At 58.6% G+C, this 19,879-nt stretch overlaps 4 protein-coding genes across 4 annotated transcripts; all 4 read left to right on the top strand.

The window, feature by feature from the left end:
• Positions 1 to 364: 364 nt before the first annotated feature.
• Positions 365 to 4,168, top strand: LMJF_25_0040 (conserved hypothetical protein; the record flags this gene model as incomplete). The annotated part of the gene is made up of 1 exon (XM_001683704.1): positions 365 to 4,168. One exon carries the CDS (start codon positions 365 to 367, stop codon positions 4,166 to 4,168), a length of 3,804 nt encoding a protein of 1,267 aa, XP_001683756.1.
• A 765-nt stretch (positions 4,169 to 4,933) lies between these two features.
• Positions 4,934 to 6,685, top strand: LMJF_25_0030 (hypothetical protein; the record flags this gene model as incomplete). Its single annotated transcript, XM_001683703.1, has 1 exon — positions 4,934 to 6,685. One exon carries the CDS (start codon positions 4,934 to 4,936, stop codon positions 6,683 to 6,685), a length of 1,752 nt encoding a protein of 583 aa, XP_001683755.1.
• A 219-nt stretch (positions 6,686 to 6,904) lies between these two features.
• ARD1 (putative n-terminal acetyltransferase complex ard1 subunit) lies at positions 6,905 to 7,588 on the top strand (the record flags this gene model as incomplete). Its single annotated transcript, XM_001683702.1, has 1 exon — positions 6,905 to 7,588. One exon carries the CDS (start codon positions 6,905 to 6,907, stop codon positions 7,586 to 7,588), a length of 684 nt encoding a protein of 227 aa, XP_001683754.1.
• Positions 7,589 to 8,247: 659 nt separating this feature from the next.
• On the top strand, positions 8,248 to 9,552 carry LPG1 (beta galactofuranosyl transferase; the record flags this gene model as incomplete). Its single annotated transcript, XM_001683701.1, has 1 exon — positions 8,248 to 9,552. One exon carries the CDS (start codon positions 8,248 to 8,250, stop codon positions 9,550 to 9,552), a length of 1,305 nt encoding a protein of 434 aa, XP_001683753.1.
• Positions 9,553 to 19,879: the final 10,327 nt, after the last annotated feature.

The raw sequence follows: 19,879 nt of genomic DNA, 5'->3' as shown, positions 1-19,879 counted from the left end.
ACAGGCAGTTTAAGGTGTCTGCTTTTCCCGGCTCCGAGAGGTGGCGCCAGTGCTCTTGGAAGTCTCTGCAGCGCCCGTCTTTCTCGTGTTTTTGTCAGCTCTGCTTTGCAAATGGCAAGGTGGGGGAGGAGGGATGGAGGAAGGAAGCCTCTGCGACGCCGTCGCCGTCCCCGCCGATCTCTCTCCCCCTTCTCTGTCAATGTATCACTGACACCTTTCTCGTCTGTCGTTCCTCCACTTTCCTCCCTTCCATCCCTCTCCTGAGCTTCTCATGCTTCGAGTTCGGCGTTGACGCACGCCTCCTCCATCGCAAGCTGACCTGGAAGGTTCAGCGTTGCTCTGTGAAGAAGAAAAAGATAAGGACATGGAGGTCTCCACGTCCTCGCCAGCGGCAGGACGACAGGCCCTGGCCCGCGTCGAGGCGGCAGTGGCGGCGGCGACGCTGCCGTTGCTGATGACGCCGCACCGCAGCAGCGTCGAGCAGCGCGAGGCCTTTCTGAACCAGGTATACACCGACTATGCCGAGTTGCAGAGGCAACGTGAGGAGATCGACAGCCGCAAGCGGCAGATGGACTTCACCATGTTTGAAAGCAACCGGCAGGACATATATGATGTGCTCTTCGCCAACGTCGATGCAGGTGACGGTGCGCTCGGCGACTGGGATACCTGGGAGAGGGTAGAGGCGGTTGTGAAGCGCTACGCGTACGGCAAACCGCCACACACGGCGCACGAAAAGAAGGAAATGGGCGCAATGCAGAGCCGCCTTGACAATCTCTGCCAGGTACTGACGGAGAAAACAGCAACAGTCCAGTCCCTTACCTTCAACCTGGACGCCGTGCAGAAGGAGCTCGCTGGTGTGCTGAAGCTGCTGTGCCTCAAGGAGAGCGAGATTCGCAAGCTGAACAGCCAGAACAGTACAGCGAAACTGCAGCTGCGCCACCTCGAACGAGAGTGCGCCGAGCTCCGCGGCTTCCGCAGCGAGAACAAGCCGTCGGTGCTGAAAAAAGACTTCGGTTTCCTCATTGAGGCGAACAAGGCGTTGGAGCAGGAGAACTCGCAGCTGCGACGGCGCTTAAATGCCCAGGAAAGCGCTGCTGGCGCCGCTCTTACGCACAAGGCGTTCCTCGACGAAGAGGCAGCTACTCCCTGTCAGTCTCCCCACGAAGGGGATGAAGCACCGTCATTCGGTGTGACGAACGAGAGCCTGGACCAGTGCATGGAAGACGACTCCTACCGGCGCAAGCTGCTGCGTGACAATATCCCTCTTTCAGGGGCTATTGTCGACGCAAAGTCCGAAGTGGAGCTGTGGAAGCGACGTTTGGAGGCAGAAGTCAGCTGCGCCATGGAGATGCTCGACCGAGACGCACAGCTGGCGCAGCACATGGCTTGCATGCCTGGCGGCCTTGGAGGAATGCAGGAGGCACTGCTCAGGGAGAACGACGTTCTAGTGTCCTACGCGAGGTACGAGAACATCGCCGAAACGCGGCCATGTCTGAAGACCTTGTCCGTGGCTGTGGCCGCGGCACTTCCGAGCTTCGCCTCCCCCTCAGCCGCAGCTCAGCAGCGCGCCTCAACGGTAGCGCTGATGGACACTACAACGGCGGTGCCATCAAGAACGACAGCGACGTCTTTGCAGGACGTTGCCCCTAGCCCAGAGCATCCACTGGAGCCCCTGCAGGAGCAGAAGAAGAGCCTCAAGTCGCGCTCGTCGACTCGCGCGTCGCGCCACAAAAAGACTGCGTCGACGGCGGCCGCCACCACGGCACCAGCTGCCTCACACCATCTCGACCCACCAGCAGCGGCGTCGACGTCGCTGTCGACAAAGAGGGACATAGCTCGTGGGCCTGGAGGCGGTCATGCCTCTGCAGCCACCGCATCAGCGCCAGCGTCCTCCACCTCCGCGGCATGGATGCACCTGAAAAGCACCGTGCTCCAATGCGCCGAGCTCTCCCGTGCGAATGCGCTGCGGCGCGAGCTGCTGCACGCGCAGTGGTTTCGGCAGCAGCTGCAAGGGGAGCGCGAGCGCGTTGCCTCGCTCGTGGCCGCCCAGCTCCATTCTGCTGCCCAGAGTGCAGAGGCTACTAGGCGTGATGACGCACCTCAGTCTGAGCAGGTCCAAAGCGTTTCCCCGACGGCCGAGCACGAACCCGTCAGTCCAGCGCTTCCCATCGTGAGCCAGGAACGCGCTGAGGCCTTGTCTCTCGGGGCATCCTCCAGTATCTCCTCCGCACCGGTCCGGCTGCGTCATCTCGTGCAAGAGAGTCGCCCATCGACCCGGCAGGGCGATATGGACGGTGGTGAGGTGGACGGCTGCCCTATGGGTAGTGCAAGCGACGGCAGCGGGGAGGCTGGTCTTTCCGCGTCGCCGCGTCGTCCGTTGCGCTCAACGTCAGCGGCACTTCACGCGCGAACGTCAGTGACATGGAGAAATCCGTCTGCGCAGCCGATATGTACTGCACATGCCCGGAACGAGCCTGAGAACACGACTGTGACGCTGGACGTGCTGCAGACGTCGGCGCCTTGTGCGCATGCTGTCGCCGCGGCTGTTTCGTCTTTCACGCAAGACGGTGGTCAAGTTGCTGGCGGTACCGTGACCGGTGGCGCAGGAACCGGGTCCAAAACGGCGGGAGCACGACGCCGTGGCGTGCGCGCGGGAGGTCTTGCCCTACAAGCTGACTGGTTGCGTCAACAAGTGCAGCAACTCGCTCTCGAGGCGGCAACGTTTGGGAAGGAGGTGCAGGAGGCGCTTGGTCTGTTGAGCATGCTATTTGCGCAGCAGCAGCTACGTGTCCGGCACACGCCCGAGGCGGAGGTGATGTATACCATGAAGGCTACGGCGCAGCAGGCGCTAGAGGAGGCCGCCATTGCGCGAGCGGTACACTTGCTAGAGCAGCACTGTGGTGCAAAACTCCACGATTTGCATGCAGTCACGCCTAAGTCCCTCCCTGAGAAGGCAACGGACGAGGAGTGGCTTGCCCACGAGTTGCGCTTAGCGGCACTGGAGATGCTTCGAGAGACGCCGCAGTCACACGCGATGTGTGGTGGTGACGGTCGAGAGTACAGTGCTGGTGCCACCTCCAAGGCTGCCGGCTCGACGCCGTCACGATGGCCTTTCTTCACAGGGGCGAAAGAGGACGGTGCTGGCCGCCGGGCACATCAGTTTTTCGACGAAGACATTCTGCAGCTATGCCCGCCATCGCCAAGAGGCACCTTCGGCACCGCCAACCGCTGGAACACACCTGTCGCAAACGGCAGCGGCGGCCATCGTGGTTATGTCGAAAAGACCCGAGAAGGGGACGACGCCGACGGGATGGGTTTGCGTCAGCACGTGGTGCATGAGGGACGCCGCACGCGTGGTAGCGCCTTGCAGCCGGTGCCGTCGCCGCCCCTGGATTGGTACTGGGTGGCTCGCAACTTTCTCGGGGTGGAATTGCCCGGTGCCGACCACCAGGAGGCCTCCCAGGAGCCCAGAATGCGGGTGGGGGGTTTCCGCGCAACGGCCATTTTACCGCCCACGTCTGCGTGGTGGCACGCCCCTCCTCCAGACATCGAATCACTTCGGCCGACGGTCTTGCGGTATGACTTCGGTGCCGCCCGGCGGCAGGCGCAGGAGCGTGTGAGCGAGCACGTGAAGCAGGCAACGGCGTACATCTGCGGCAGCAGCTTCGATGATTTTGTGCGTCAGTACATTGTGCCCATCATCTCGACTGCCACACGGGTGACCAGCGGCTCTGGCATGGACGCGGCCCTCCGCGCTGCGGTTCGGCAGCTACGTGAGAAGGCGCGTCAGCAATGCAAGCGCGACGTGCGTCTGCTCTTGACCCGCGTCGCTAATAATATTCGCACCCGAAACCTTCTCCGGAGCCGCGTTGTCCATGGCGAGGGCTTTGTGTCCTATGTCGGTGTGCTCTACAACAGGTGGCGCAACACGCTGGAGCAGGAGAGGCGCCAGGTGCGCGCAGAGCAGCGCGCCGGGCAAGCGTCTGTCTTGTCTCTCATGCATCTTCAGGCGCCTGCCGGTTCCTCGATGGCGAACCTACGGCCGCCGATGAGGAGCTCGGCGCTGGCGCCCGACAGCGGAATCAGCGGCGACGGTGCCTGTCTTCCTCACTGTCCGCTGCAGCCTTCGAGTTACCACTTCGACAGGGTGAAATTTGGAAACACGTAATATGTACAGGCAAGGTCTCCCAGAGGAGCCATGGCAGCGTTTGCGTGGCCATGTCAGAGAGATCTTGCTTCTTCTCTTGTGTCTCATATCTTTGGCTTTGCCTTGGTTTTTGTGTATTATCTTGATACCCTCGCAACGCCATCTGACCGACTGGTCCTCGTCATCTCATGGTTGCCTCTCTTCACATCTATGAGGCTGACCAACTGAGAGAAGGTCGGCAATGGTACGTGAACGTCGATGGCGCGGCTCCAGCACATATTTTGATGTCCTTCCTCTCTCTCATCCTCGATTTTCGCGAAAACAAGAAACAAAGAGAAGAACAATTCAGCAACGAAAGTGAGAGCGACGGAGTTCTTGAGAAGCGGTACAAGAGGCGACGCTGTCGACCCGCCAGTGTGTGCAGATGCTGAAAAACAGGGGAGGTGAGGCAGAAGGCGGGGGAGGCAACGTTCTGCAGGTGCTGCGCAGGGACTGCCGCGCACATCGCTCTGCTTTTTTTCTTTTGTCTGATTCTCTCTCTCTCTCCCTCCTCTTACCTCAAAAAGACGAAGTTTCTCGGCGCTGCTGGTTAGCTGCCCTGGTCACGGTGGCACGGCCCATGACGAGGCTACGATATTGCCACTGGCCGACCACTCTTTGAGCACACCGTCTCATGCTTTTGTATCCCCGTCTCTGTACACTTTGTTGCTGTGCGGCGTCCTCTTCAGCTGGCGGACACCCGCTCGTGCTCACCTCTGCGCTGCCTTTGCAACCCCACGTTCTCGCATGCCACAGGCCAGCCGCGATGAGGGGACTCGCACGATCGGCCCAGCAGCCCACGTGCTTCCAGATCGTCTTTTCATTCTGCTCGTTGGCGAAGGAAATTTGAGCTTCGCTTATGCGCTTGTGAAACGCCTGTCCCGCAGTGCGGTTGTCCGCCGTGCGACGCAGAATGAGGGCGTAGCGGGCGAGCGGCGGCGCGGCATCATCGTGGAGGTGATTGCCACGACCTTCGACAGTGAGGCAGAGGTGTCGCGCAAGTATCCGGAGGCGGTGGGCTTCCTCGCGTACTTTGCGGCGAAGCGGCGCGTGCGTGTAGGCTATTACGGCGATGTGAACGCGACGTCGCTGTCGTCCGCCGCTGCCCCGCTGCGAGATCACCCCTTTCACCTTCTCATCTTTAATAATCCGCACATCGGATTCGAGGATCTCTACCGGCAAATCGCCCTGCTGTCGCACTTCTTCCGCAGCGCGCGCGAACTGCACACCCGGGCACCGACGGAGGACTTTCCCCAGGAGATCGTGGTCACTCTGTGCAACGACCAAGCGCAGCGGTGGGACTTGCTCGGGTGCGCGGCGCGGAGCGGCTACATATGCGTCGCAGCCGTGCCCATGCGCTCCGCCGACTTCCCCGAGTATACAAACCGCCGTCACCAGCGCCACGCCGCCTTCCCGTTTCGCATCATGGTGCAGTACTACTTTGTGGCTCCCCAAGCCGCGCTGCACGGGGTGCTGCGCGACCTCTCCGCGGAAATGACGTTGTGGGAGCAGGAGCGCCAGTCGCGCCTCCATGAGGGATTACCCTGCAGCTATACCTGCGTGGAGTGGTTGCGCGTGGCCAAGTCCTACTTTGCTTATTCTTCACAAGTCGCCGACGCGACGACAGAGGTCAGCGGCTCCGCCGCTACAAACCCGTGCGTCTTGAGCGGTGACGACTTCTCTGTCAACGGATCCGCATGCTCTGCGCAGCAACCTCTGCCGCTTCTCCATCCGACGCTGGTGGCCCGCGTCGTGGGAGCAGCTGCTATGGCGCCTTTCTTCTCCGACCCTTCTGAGGACCACACAGAGGCCTTCATGCCGTACTTGCCCAGTTCTACGTGGATCCGTCTGTATCGAGCGCAGCGCGTCGCGGAGCGGCGGTGTAGCTGTTCTGTTGCTCTTGCGCCATCAACGGCGCCTCCGCTACCGCCTCACCTCGACTCGTCGATTCTTGGCCGCCTCCTCACCTCGAAAGAGGCCAGTAAGCTTCAGCGGTACTTGACTGGCTACGGCGCAGCGATGAGGGCAAAGGCTCAGCAACGCCGACAAGCCGAGACGCAGGCGGCATGTGCATGGAGCTGCAGGGAGTGCCACCCCGCTCGCACTTTCGAGACGGAGGATGATCTGCGACAGCACCAGATCGCGAAGCACTGTGGCGCGACTCCACTCGCGCCCACGCTATACGCGCGTGTGCATGAGCAGGTCGAGACTGCGAGTCGTCGCCTGGAGGAAGCTCTGGCTGGCTTGGATATAGAGGACGGCGGCGATAACAACTACTGCGAGGTGTGCGGGTTGCGTTTCAAGAGCGGCGATGCGTACGAAGAGCACCTCCGCTACTTATCTCCCCTTCCAGGCGACGATGCAGCGGACTTGGTGTGCCACGTCTGCCAGCCGGCGAAGTGTTTTACCGACCGCCGCGCACTTGAGCAGCATCGAGCCACGAAGCACGCGCCAGCATTCTCAGCGACCCGCGAGGAAACAACTCCCGCTAACATTTAGCACCCGTGAGGTGAAGAGCACCAACGAAGAACAAAACAGAAGACGGCAGTGCGTACACGCCCCAACGCACAGGGCTGAAGCGTCGGAAGGGGCAGCGCAGAAAGACGTCGGGCCAGTGTCTGTTTGCTCTTCACCGGGACGTCACGCACGCAGCGTCGCGGTCCTGCCTCTCTCTCCCCCACCGGCACGACTCTACGAATCGAGCGGCTGTATGTCTACATGTTGCCAAGTGTTGTACCCTTGCCATTTCTGTCTCGCTTCTCCTGCCTGCGCGTGCGTAAGGAACGACAAAAGGTAAACGTTAACAGGGCTGTGGTGCAGCAGGGAGACCGCCGACGTACGATGACCACATACCGCCGCATGACGCTATGCGACACGCTGCAGTTTAATTTTGTAAATTTGGATCAGCTCACAGAAACGTACAATACGTCCTTCTATGGCGAGTATGTGACGCACTGGCCGGAGTACCAGCGCGTGTGCGTACACCCCACCACCGGTATTCCCATGGCCTACACGCTCGGCAAAGCGGAAGGACAGGGAGAGGACTATCACGGACACGTCTCCGCCGTGTCTGTGGCACCAACGTTTCGGCGCGTCGCCCTCGGCGAGACTCTCATGGTTGAGCTGGCGCAGATGAGCGAGCTCGTGCACAATGCCTACTTTGTGGACCTCTTCGTCCGCAAAAGTAACCAGGTGGCACAGGACATGTACCATCGGCTGGGCTACATTGTCTACCGGACAGTGCTCAACTATTACCACGGCGACGGCCCGAAAGGCCCGTTCAAGAGTGACGAAGACGCACTGGACATGCGGCTTGCCCTGCGGCGGGACAAGGAGCGGCGAAAAAGTAGCGTCATTCCGCTAGACCGACCCATCAAACCCGAAGAACTGGAGTGGGTGTGAGTACCCAGGCATTCCACACACTGCACAACGCCCCGCCGTTTCTGTCATGCACGAAACAAGAATAAAAAGACCGATAAACTACATCACGCACCATCACACGCGTGTGCGTCTCCCTGGGTGAAGACGTGCATAGCCCGCCGCGAGAGCCGCCCTTATGCGTCATTCACCGTGTGTAGGACGCACAAGAGAAATGGCCTGGCGCCTCGTGCCAGACCGCGGCTTCCGTACACACTATGCTTGCTTCTGCCTCTCTCTCTTTCTCTCTCTCTCTGTGTGTGTGTGTGTGTGTGTGTGTGTGTGGATGTGTGGATGTCGCCGTCCCGTTTCTTCTCTGGTTTGGGGTGGGTGATAGCGGCAGATGCTGCCTCGACCTTGTGCACCGCACGGGTGCCGCGGGCGACACCGCGGAAGGCAACACAGAACACACCCTTTGTCGTTCCTTTTTGCTGTCACGCAGCTGTTCCGCGTCTACTTCCTTCTTCCGTCCGTTCTTCCTACCGCACACGGCACCTCTCCTTGCAATGCAGTCACACACTACCACTCAACGTTCCGTGCAGCACTTGAGCGAGTCGATCGCGCAGCCCGAGAACGCGCATAGTGTATCCTTTTCTAGCCAAACCAGTGCCGCTTAGTCGAACCAGAGAGCACCTGGCGGAGAAATGGCGCCTCGTCGCTGGCATCACAACTGCCGGCGCATGGCGTCATTTGTGCGTATTGGTCTTTACACACTTCTCTTCCTCATGGGCTACATTGTCCCGCTTATCATTTTCTATAATCGCTCGGGCACAGAGACCTTCGAAGATACCCCTCGTCCAGGTGAGAGGTTTATCAGTGACGAGAATTTTTTCCACTGCATCGCGGAGCGTCTCTCATATAAGGACCAACACCCAGCACGAATCCCGTACGTGCTAATACCGGTGACGATGGATTACCAGGACATCAAGCAACTCTTCTGCAATATTACAGTCCCCATGACGTACATCATGTTTATTAACAATGGCATGTTCCGCCCACTGCGCTCGCTTCTCGACCGTCTCGCCGTGGAGCTGAGGGACTACGTCGACCAGAATCTCTTTATCATTCACCACCCAGAGAACATCGGCTACGCGTCTGCCGTGAACGAGGGTTTGCGGCACGCTCTCAACTTCTCCGTTGCCCAGGTGCCGTGGATCTTCATCACCAATGCCGACGTGCGCTTTGCGCCGGGGCTCATGGACGAGTTTGTCTCGCAGGCACACATAAGGACACAAGGCCAGCTCGAGCGCATTCGCCGCCTCGACGAAGAGATCGTTGCCGAAATCAAGACGCTGAAAAACGTGCCAGACCCGCGGTTTGCTTTCCGCAGCAGCCGGCACCCCATCGTCACGGCATCCTCGCTGCCGTATCGTATTCGGACCATGCCCCCAGAGCAGATGAAGAAGCAGTTCGCCGACGCATACGGCATCTTTTTCACAGACCACAAGGAGTTCATGGCTACATTTGCGCTGTCCCGCCTCGCCATTGCGACCTTAGGGTTCTTCGACGAGAACTTCTACCCCGCCTACGGCGAAGATCACGACTACATGTGGCGCATGAATGCTCTGGGCTACCGAAAGTACTTCTCCGAGCGGGGAAAGTATGTGCACTTTCAAAACGCGAACCTCAACGTCGGTGGGTCGGCCAAGAACCGGGGCGTCTTCAAGGACACTGCCTACTTCGTCCAGAACGTCAAGTTTTGGCGTATGAACAATGAGCTGTTTCGCCTGCAATATCGCCATGCGAAGTGGTTCCCTGATGATGTCACCATCTATCGAGGTGTCAGACGCCGGCCACTACCGTTTAACGGAACCATTCCTGTCGACATGTGGGTACTCGACGCTGAAAGGCAAAGGTCCATCTGGCAAATCGGCGAAAGCATGCGCTGTCACCGCGACTACAAGCCATACAGCACAAAGCTACTGGACTTTGCTGTTGATCCTAGCTAAGGGTTCTGGTCGGGAGTAATGCACGGCACACGCTCTCGCTGGCCATTGCGACGCGCGCATTCCTGCAGCTGCACACACTTGTACTGGTACCGGTCTGCGCCAGTCTGATCGACAATAATGCGCTCGCTCTGTAGCAGCGGCGCGCGGAAGGTCCTTCGCAGAGGTGTACGAAAAGCCTCTCTCCTTGCGGCAGCTGTCGCCTACCGGAACAGGCACGAGCCATCACCGAATCAAAAAGCAGCGCATCGGACAGTGATGAACGGTCGACGGCTGCCTTTCGGTTTCTTGGTTTTCTTGCTTTTTTTGAGGTCTTCCCCCCCCTCTTCCTGCCTAACTTGCACTACGGCGCCACCGTGTTGCGCAAGAGTGCAAGCGCCCTTTGCGGGATGGTCCTTGGGCAGCTTCACGCGAGCGCAGCCGCACTCATCCTTCATACACCGCACATCTGTGGAAGAGCGGCCACACACTCGAAGGGGCCGACGCACAGTCCCTCGCCTAGGTAGTGCTGCTGCGCCCCACATGCCTTTGTTTTTTCTCCGCGGTCCCCCGAGGGAGGGTACCCGGAGGATGTGGTGCAGGACGTGTGCACGCCGGATCGCATTGTCGTCACAGCGTCTCGGCGGCTTGCGCATGGGCATGCGGGCAGGAACCCCATCGGGGATCCGGCGGCACACAGAACCCTCACGTGCAGCGGTCGCATGTACGTCAACCGGTCCTTTCACCGAAGCGCACCGAGGTTGGGGGTGGGGGCGGACTCTACAGACGAGAGGAACACTAGCGCCATGCAAGGCAGACACTCTCCCGCTTCGCAACGCTTCCTCCCTGGGTGTCGGCGGATGGTGTGGAACTGAGACCCATCAACTAACGAGCGGACGCGATGCTCGACGACAACGATGCGTGTACCGGTACAGCGAAAATACACTGTGGGGCCCATCTATCGCTGCCGCTATCATGCCGAGAGCAAACCAACGGGGCTGCTGCTCGAGCTGCTGGCAGTGCAGTTTGCATCAACTACAACAGAGAGAAAACAGGCTTTCTCGCTGACACGAACTCGCTCCCCGTCCTCATGGCACACCGCAAGGGCTGTGCAAGCTGAGAGGATTGCATTGTCTCACATACTCAAGCACGAATGTTGGCGCGACTGGCCTGCTGTCTGCGCGTCTCCTTTCAGCTTGTCCATGTGCTGCCATTCGCAATGGTCACACAAGGACACCGTGAACCAACTCGCTACTACGGCAATGTCCCCCGGCCTCACGCAGACTGCATGAAAGTACAGCCCTCCAAGCGGAGACGCGAGGCTGCCATGCCCCGCAACTGCAATGCACGATGCGACGGGCTCAGACCTCAGCTCCTTGGAGACCGTTGTGTCACACAACAAAAAGGAGGCTGCTGGGTACCCGAGGCGATGAGACAACATGTTTGCTCAGTCCTCGACGGACATCTGCGTCCCCTCTGGATTCCTGCGACGGCGGGTGACTCGCAGTGCACAGATGAAATGTAGATGGTGCGCTACCTACACATCCGCTGGGACTGTGCCCCCTCCCCCCCCCCTCTGACGCCTCTGCCAGAGCCTGAACCCACCCGTAGGTGTGCTGTGAAGGGTGCCCGGCCAGCCCTTCTGCTCCGACATTCCACGCGAGGCTCGCCGATCTCTCCAAGCAACACCTCATTTCGCGCACTGCTCTTGCGCTGCGCGGGCTGCCCCCACGGCGGGTGTTCACCCCCGCCCCCCGTTCCTCCCACTCCCCACTGGCAACAAGTTTGTGCTGCAAACAGGCCGCATGATCCGCAAGCGCGAGCACGGTGCTTGACGCGGTGTGCAGCACTGCTGGCAGGGTGTGCCCCATGCCAGCGTGGAAGCCCAGAGGTCAGCAGGGCGCGAGCGATGGCCGGCGAGAGGCGCGGAAAAGTGCGTGCCGATATGAGCCCCTCCCCCCCCCTGGGCTGCGATGTGGGGCGTCTCCACGCGGGCTCATTGGGGTGCCGCGGGTTGCAGCGACTAAGTGCGGAAGATAGCATGCAGGCCGGGCGCTGGGCGGACGCTGGCGAGCCTCTTCCACGACCTCATCCGGGATGCACCTGGACCACCGCCTACTACACACCGACGACAGAGGCCACCGCCTCGACCCTGGAGCAGGACCGTAGACGCGGTGCGCTCAGGTGAAGGCATGCCGACCACCCCATGTCCCTCTGACGCCGACGGCGCCGCAGGTACCGCGGACGACGGCGTGCAGAAGGAAGAGAGGAGCCGTAAAGCACGCGGCCCCGATTCGGCGGCGGGATCGTTCGTGCTAGACGCCGAGGCTGTAGCTGTAGCCGTAGCGGGAGCGTGGTAGGTGGGGTGTGTGGCTGCGCATGCGCGTGTCTGCCTGGACTTGTTCGTGCTGGACTGACACAGATGAAGAACAGCAACTATCCTCTGTGTAGCCCAAGACCCCATTGTCTTTTTTGTCTCAGTAGCCACCTTGCGGTAGCTCTATCCGGATTTCCATCCGGCTCTGATGCGTCCACTGACAAGCAATGATGTTAGATTTGATCCGCAATGACAATAGCGACAACGTTTTACTCGGTCTCTTCGCTGAAACCTTTAAGTGGCAGCTCTAGTGTCAGACGTTGTTAGTATGAACGGTACTGTTGACAGTGATGGTGAACCTCCTCTCTGACGTATGGAGCGCCATGATGCTGCGATGACTCCTGTGACATGAAACGTAATATCTTGCCGTTTGCGTGCCCCGGTGTGTCTTATACTTGGTGCGGGATGTCGGCACACGACGCGCCGGGTTCTTTCTCTTTACGCTCTTCCATTTTTTCTGTTCACTGAGATCGCACACGATGAATGTAGATCACTCCTGTACGCCGAGCCTTCCCCACTAGTGGAGTGCGCTGCACAAGCAAGTGAAGACACGGCCTCTGTACTACGTGAGAGCTGCAATCGCTCTCTGAAAGCCATACTCGACCGCAAAAGTCAACCGCCGCATCACTTTTTGTAGATGATCCTTCACTCGAGAGTTTAGCGACTGCGCGGCGCCGGGTGCGTCGACCCCAGAAACCACTTGTGCAATTGCGGCTTTGTCACTAGGCGCGAGCAGGTGCAACCTTGTTCGCATCATGGCCGCTCTTCCGCGCAAATGTGTGCTGTGCGTATACATCGACTTCCCTTGCCGATACTCTTGTCCGTCGTTGGCGTTTTCGTGTCGCCTCCGCGTTACACTTCACAGGAGCGAGCGTACACTGCACCCCGGGAGGGCATTGCTCACCTTGAGCACCCGCAAGCTCGCGTTCATGATATTGAGCACGTGTGCAGCGCTCACCACGACGAGTCTTGCACACCAAGACCGGTTTTGAAAAGAATGGGCGGCGCCCCGCACGTAGAAGTACTCGGCGTCACTCACGTCGCTAGCCGCCTCACCCTGGCTTCGGTGTTGCTGAAACCGCTTCTCTTCTCGGAGCGGATTGTCGCTATGGCGAACTCAGCGGCGACCTGCTCCTTGCATTGCCAAAGGAGGGAACGGATAGAGCGCATTGCCCAAATGGGTGAGAGACTGCGCACGGTCAACCGTCATCCCCTCCTCCTCTAGCCACCAGACCACATTGTCCGATGACTCCAACAATACAGCCTCATCTTCCGAGTGATGCCTGTGGATGCGCTGTGCCGAGTGCTATCGTCGCCGATCAATGCGGCGCAAACGTTGAGAGTCCCGCGCCTCAGCTGAAACGTCAAGGGAATCACGCTTCCAGGGATGGTGTCGCAACAGCTGGACGAGATGGACGGCTGCTCCTGCTGCACAGCGCCTTTTCAGATCGCTTCTGTCAGGGCTGTCAAACTTGTCCTCTCTGGACGTGAACGGTTGCACTTCGGAGAGCACCGACATTCTTCGACAGATTCGACTGATTGAACCACCTCTGCTTTTCACGACATGGTGTACCGGAACAGCACACAAGGGAGTTTGTGGCTGCATCAGGACTCGAACGACTAAGCATTCACAAAAGTTCAGCGGCGGCCCTGAGAGCATTCGCCCTGTCTCGTCTGCTGAGGTGCACGTTTCCTCCGTTCCAAAGCTTGCAAGTGTCCCCTCGGTTGGCGGCCCTCAGCGCCTACGGAGTGATGACATCAACGACGGTTGCCTACCCAGTGTAGAGGAAATTTCCGAATGCGCGCAGCTGGCTTCTGTGCGCTTCAGTTGGTGCTGTCGGCGGTTTTTACAGCGCGTGACACTGATGAAGGCTTCATTTGAAGGTGTGCTCGTATCGAAGGGCTGTGCGCGCGTCGGAAGCGCGACGCGCTCATCGCGGAAAGCTGTCCACCGCTGCGAGCTCTTCCATGATTGACAAGCATCACACAGCTGCGGTGGCTTGGAGCTCCACAGACGATGGCATTGAACGCTGATGCACTCAGGACATGCCTGCAGATGACGACCGTGAGCTTTCGAGGATGCCCTGCCCGAGTAGCTCTCTTGCCGTCGTCAGCGCTCCGATCTACTAAAGCATGCTATCGCTTCTGATTGGGACTTTCACTGCATTGCCTGCCTCGGCACGCTCCTCCGTCTGGCGCGCGTGAACCGCATCCACTGCGTCGTGCTCCGAAACAGTTGCACCCCTCTTCGAAGCGTCACGCCTCAGAGACGACTTAGCCGGGGTCTCTGGCATTTTGCAGCCTGGTGAGACCGCAGATGTGCTCGCCGCTTGCCACGGCGATGTTGAGGCGGTACGGAGGACTGCAGAGTGGTCTACCGCAAGGTGGCCTTCAGCTTCTGCGGCAACTGGCAATGCAGCGCACGTTGGTGTGTGGGCTTGACAAGCTGACATCCTGTGCCCAGTTTGCACTCCTCACAGCAACTCGGCTACATGGAGGTGTGCGACCTTCCTCTTTATGCAGACCTATCGCAACTGAACGAGAGGAACGCCTCGCGCACTGACATGCCCAGCTCCAGGGTACCAAAGACCTGCATGCAGCACGACTGGCTGTTTATCAGTGAGTGAGCGGGGGTGCGAGATCGCTCGCCAATGTCTGGGTTGCCAAGGTTAGGGTGCTGATTGCCCGTCGGAGCGCCGCAATTTGCATCGAAGGGCTCGCCGCACGACCCCTTCTGGGGGCATTGGGCGTCATCGGCTGCGCTGAGCTCTCCAGTACGTCCCCGCTATCACGTGCTGCTCCATTATGCGCTATCCGGGACCCCAACGAGAGAGCGCGTGCACGACACAAAAGTGCGTTTTTTTTTCCTATGGAGAAGGGGGCATTACGCGCGGCACTGACGCCTCGGTGTCGATCTCTGAGCGGCGGCTGTGCTCTTAGCAGACCCGAAGTAGTTCTCGACGAGCCGCCACATACTCACACGCGAGGCGCTCTCTTTCATGTGGCGCTTCTCTCATGACCAATTGCCTCTCCCTCTCTCTTTCATGCATCCTTCACGCATCGAATCATTTTTCGTGTCTATTCGTGACACGTTCCCTCTTCGATGTGTAAACAAGAAGCCGAACGGCTCATACATGACAGACACGCGCACCGCCATTGTCGGACGCTGCGGCTGCTTTCGTTTTCATCGTCACCACCTTTCTACTCTTTACGTTTTGTATACCTCTTTCTTTTGCAGGGCACGGTATTCCTCGTCGATCCCTACGCTCCATTTGGGCCAATCGCCTCTGCCACACATCAGGGAAGTCCACGGTGCCGCTCTCTCCGCGCCTGTGCTATCGTGAAACCTGACTGCTGCTCACAAGTGGAAAAGCGATTAAGCTGTGTGGTGTGAATGCTTCCTCTGTCAAGTATGTCCCTCTTTCTCCCGTTGTGTCATCGATGCGCAGCCACCCGGACATGCTCATGGACACTTGATGCCCTCTTGCTTTTGCCTTCCTCGCAAGGGAGTGTGGCACACGCGCGCCATGCTCGTGCTGAGTGAGCCATCGCGTATGGAGGTGTACGCGCTGCAATTGGAGCTTCTCTGGCACAAAAGCGACCGGTGTCCTGCATCATTAGTGCCATCGTCAAAGTAGCGTATCGGCAGACAATCTCGGCGTAAAAGTCTCACTGCTAAATGAATGGGGGAATCACACGGTTAGTGTCAGAAATTAATGTGCAGTTTACTCTGCGCCCTCTTTTCTGCTGTTTTCACTTTTTTTTTGATTGGATTCTGCAACGCTCATGCGCATAAAGCATCAAGCGACATGCTCAGCGCATCTTTCCAGCCGCCTAGCGTCGCTGTTCTCTCCTTTTCGCTATCTGCACCCACACGCTGCACTGAAGTAAGTAGTGACGCCTGCCGCGAGGGACTTTCCACTATGCCTTGTTCAATACAACCACAACCTCCTCCTTTCCCGTGACAACGGGTACCAAGCACATTACGCACGTGCGCTGCGACAGCTCGCCTCGCTGGTTGGGGTTCTGTCGCCACAGATGCTTCCCTTCGAACTTCCATAGCACCACTTGACAGCGGCGGCAGTGTTGTCACGATCTCGACATTACGCGGCGGTAGAGTGTGAGCACGGGAAGTTGAACCCAGTTATCCAGTTTTCCGGTGGCACCATTCGACACACACTGACGTCTTATAGTGCCCTGGAGAGGATGGGCGCGTTGCTTGAGCGAAACAGCTGTTGGCTGTAGAAGAGTGCCTTGCTGCCGCAGGACAGTAGCGTTGCTGCACGGAGAGCTCTTTTCGGTACTTCGCCGAAGATGCAACAGGGGGTAAGGTCAGTGCACGTTGGTGAAGCCACGCCTTCTCTGGTCGTCGGTGTCGAACTGCATGCACTGTTGCTGCTGAAAGACTTTGTGACGCATGAAAGGCATCGCCTCCTTTTGTAGCAGAGTACTGTCTCAGTTGACGACGCTGCGCACACTTGACATCGATGGCTGCACCGACGCCACTTCGCCGCGCATTTGCCGATTGCCCGGATTGAACAAGCTGATAATATCCGAGTTGCAAAAGGGGGCCCATTAACATGGAAGAGCTCGCGAGAGGGCGCTCACATCCTAGACCGCGCTCTTTTGACACGTCCGCGACGCAGGCGCTCTCTGGATTCGATCTCCGCAAGCACCCTACTCACCTAGCATGAGATGCGTGTTCGCAGCTTCGGGGTCTTTCCCCACTCTCGGCAGCCGCCTATACTGCGAGAGATCCTATCGCGACAGCGCGGTGCTCACAACATGGACGCCCTCGAGAGGCGTCGTGCACTCGACTCCGTCGCGTCGACAAACTGCCGACCGCTGAACGGCCTTTGCACCGCGTTTTAGACGCGCCAAAACGCCAAGAGATCTGCGCTGCGTCTACTGCAGTCTCGCCCTGCGACGCCGCTTTGAAGAATGTGGCGTCGGTGCGTGTGCGCTGCCGGCAGCAATTAGAAGAGAGAACCTGTAAGACAGCGCTGTCAAAGAGACCCCTCGCTACTTTCCTCAGCGCCGCCACTCACGTGGCCGCTTAATCTGGAAAAGGTGCTCGGCTTGCTCACGCACCGAACGACTCGCCCAAGCTAGCTGAATCAGTTAGGACTGGAAAGATCCATAGCCCACAAGACAAAGAGGAGCCCCTCGCTTCTCTCCTTGCTCTTCTTTCGAAAGCTTAACGGCGTTCCTCTCTTACACCATCTGCGCGTTCCCCCTGCTCTGTCTCCCACGCCACAAGCCCGTGAAGCAGTTGAGCTGGAGGTGCACCTGCTCCACTCATGCGAGCTGGGCTGACCGTTTTCTGCTTACCAAAAAGCCGCCGAGAAGTTCTGCATCCTCACTTCTTTTTCGCTTTTTTTTGTGCTGAGGACGTATCGTTTTCACTGCTTGCCTTCCTTTTTGCCTGGATGCACTCGACTCGCTGCGCTGTGGCCTGCTTGGCAGGGGGCTCGCTCGGATAGCCCACACAGACACCCGCACACGTGGACCCCCTCCTCTTCTCCTTTTCACCCCCGCCCCGTATCGTACTTTCTCAGTCTCTGACATACATTTCGTCTTTCTGTGGGCTTGGCCTTCTATGCGCGCACATACACTGGCGCCCGTGCCCGTGTTCTCATGCATTTTCGTTTTGTCCTGCAAGCAAACGCCAGACAACGACAGAGGGGAACGTGGCATTCACGTGTCATACGGCTGCTTGACCGCATCTCTTCAACGCATATCGGAGCCCTGCGACTTCTCCTCTGCGTTGCTCGCACTTTGCCACGTTCCCTTTGTTTCCTCGCACACCTTTTTTTCCTTTGGTTTTGGCGGGTGGCACGTGGGCTGCCACCGTCGACCCCACAGCCCGCAACTGACGCAGCTGGGGAGCGCCTCAGCGGCGTGTTGCGTATTCTCATGCAAGCATCGACCTGCCATGCCGCCACTGCAGTTCGTGTGCTGCAGAAGCGAGTGGCGCCACCGCAGAAGCCGTTTCCATTTCAGGTGCACCACAAGCCAACTATGGACTCAACCGCAGCACATGTAGACGCGCACGCTGCACTTCACATGCCGCTCGTCCTCTCTGTTTCTGGCTGCCTGTGGTTCACCGGGCAATTACTCACGGCCACGGCAGAGCAGGTTGCAAGTGGGCGCCTGCGCTGCTCGCCACATCGGTCTTACCCGCAGCGTTACAGTGGCCTTGGCCCTCCCGCGTACTCGGTGAGACTGGAGTGATGTTAGCGGAGGCCTGCCTCCGTCTTGGCTTGAACGGGTGGCGTGACTAGGGTGTTGCAAGCACCAGCTGCACCTCTCTTTCACTGCTGCGGTCCCCATTGACTCTTTGAACTGCAGCGTGTCCCCTGAAGAAGAGCACTCTGTGCACACCAGACTGCGATAGATTGCTCAGACCGGTACTTCGAGCACACACGGCTGCACTGGTGCTGCAGAACTCAGCGCCCTTTTTGGAGGCACGCAACCCTCGGCCGACAGTAAACAGCGGCGAGCGTTGCGTGTGTAAGCACCACGGCTGTGAAGCAGAGGATGTGGAGCTTGGCGTGCAGCTGGACTCGGGCCGGCGATTTGAAACTTGCGCGCGTGGTATGCAGCGTTACGGTGGTGAAGACTCCCACATGCAAAGACAGAAGTGAGGAAACATAGGTTCCCTCGGGTGCTGTTCTCTCCCCGCCGCGCTGTGGTCGGGGTGTGCTCGTACGGGTGTAGGTGTATGTGTACGGGTTAGGGTTTTTCTCTCCACTGATTCGTCGCACAGCCACACCCTCTCCAACTGGCCGGGTGCGTGACGGTGTACTAGTGTACTGGTGTACGGGTGTGCTACTGTACTGGTTAGGGTTAGGGTTAGGGTTAGGGTTAGGGTTTATATCTCCACTGATTCCTTGCACAGCGACACCCTCTCCACCTGGACGGGTGCGTGACGGTGTACTACTGTACTGGTGTACGGGTGTGCTACTGTACTGGTTAGGGTTAGGGTTAGGGTTAGGGTTAGGGTTAGGGTTAGGGTTTATATCTCCACTGATTCCTTGCACAGCGACACCCTCTCCACCTGGACGGGTGCGTGACGGTGTACTACTGTACTGGTGTACGGGTGTGCTACTGTACTGGTTAGGGTTAGGGTTAGGGTTAGGGTTAGGGTTAGGGTTAGGGTTTATATCTCCACTGATTCCTTGCACAGCGACACCCTCTCCACCTGGACGGGTGCGTGACGGTGTACTACTGTACTGGTGTACGGGTGTGCTACTGTACTGGTTAGGGTTAGGGTTAGGGTTAGGGTTAGGGTTAGGGTTAGGGTTTATATCTCCACTGATTCCTTGCACAGCGACACCCTCTCCACCTGGACGGGTGCGTGACGGTGTACTACTGTACTGGTGTACGGGTGTGCTACTGTACTGGTTAGGGTTAGGGTTAGGGTTAGGGTTAGGGTTAGGGTTAGGGTTAGGGTTAGGGTTAGGGTTAGGGTTAGGGTTAGGGTTAGGGTTAGGGTTAGGGTTAGGGTTAGGGTTAGGGTTAGGGTTAGGGTTAGGGTTAGGGTTAGGGTTAGGGTTAGGGTTAGGGTTAGGGTTAGGGTTAGGGTTAGGGTTAGGGTTAGGGTTAGGGTTAGGGTTAGGGTTAGGGTTAGGGTTAGGGTTAGGGTTAGGGTTAGGGTTAGGGTTAGGGTTAGGGTTAGGGTTAGGGTTAGGGTTAGGGTTAGGGTTAGGGTTTATATCTCCACTGATTCCTTGCACAGCGACACCCTCTCCACCTGGACGGGTGCGTGACGGTGTACTACTGTACTGGTGTACGGGTGTGCTACTGTACTGGTTAGGGTTAGGGTTAGGGTTAGGGTTAGGGTTAGGGTTAGGGTTAGGGTTTATATCTCCACTGATTCCTTGCACAGCGACACCCTCTCCACCTGGACGGGTGCGTGACGGTGTACTACTGTACTGGTGTACGGGTGTGCTACTGTACTGGTTAGGGTTA

The sequence above is a fragment of the Leishmania major genome, chromosome 25 (assembly GCF_000002725.2).
Source record: "Leishmania major strain Friedlin complete genome, chromosome 25".
NCBI classification, from domain to species: Eukaryota; Euglenozoa; class Kinetoplastea; order Trypanosomatida; family Trypanosomatidae; genus Leishmania; species Leishmania major.
The sequence above is the reverse complement of the archived record's forward strand: the minus strand, read 5'-3'. Positions and strand labels throughout refer to the sequence as shown.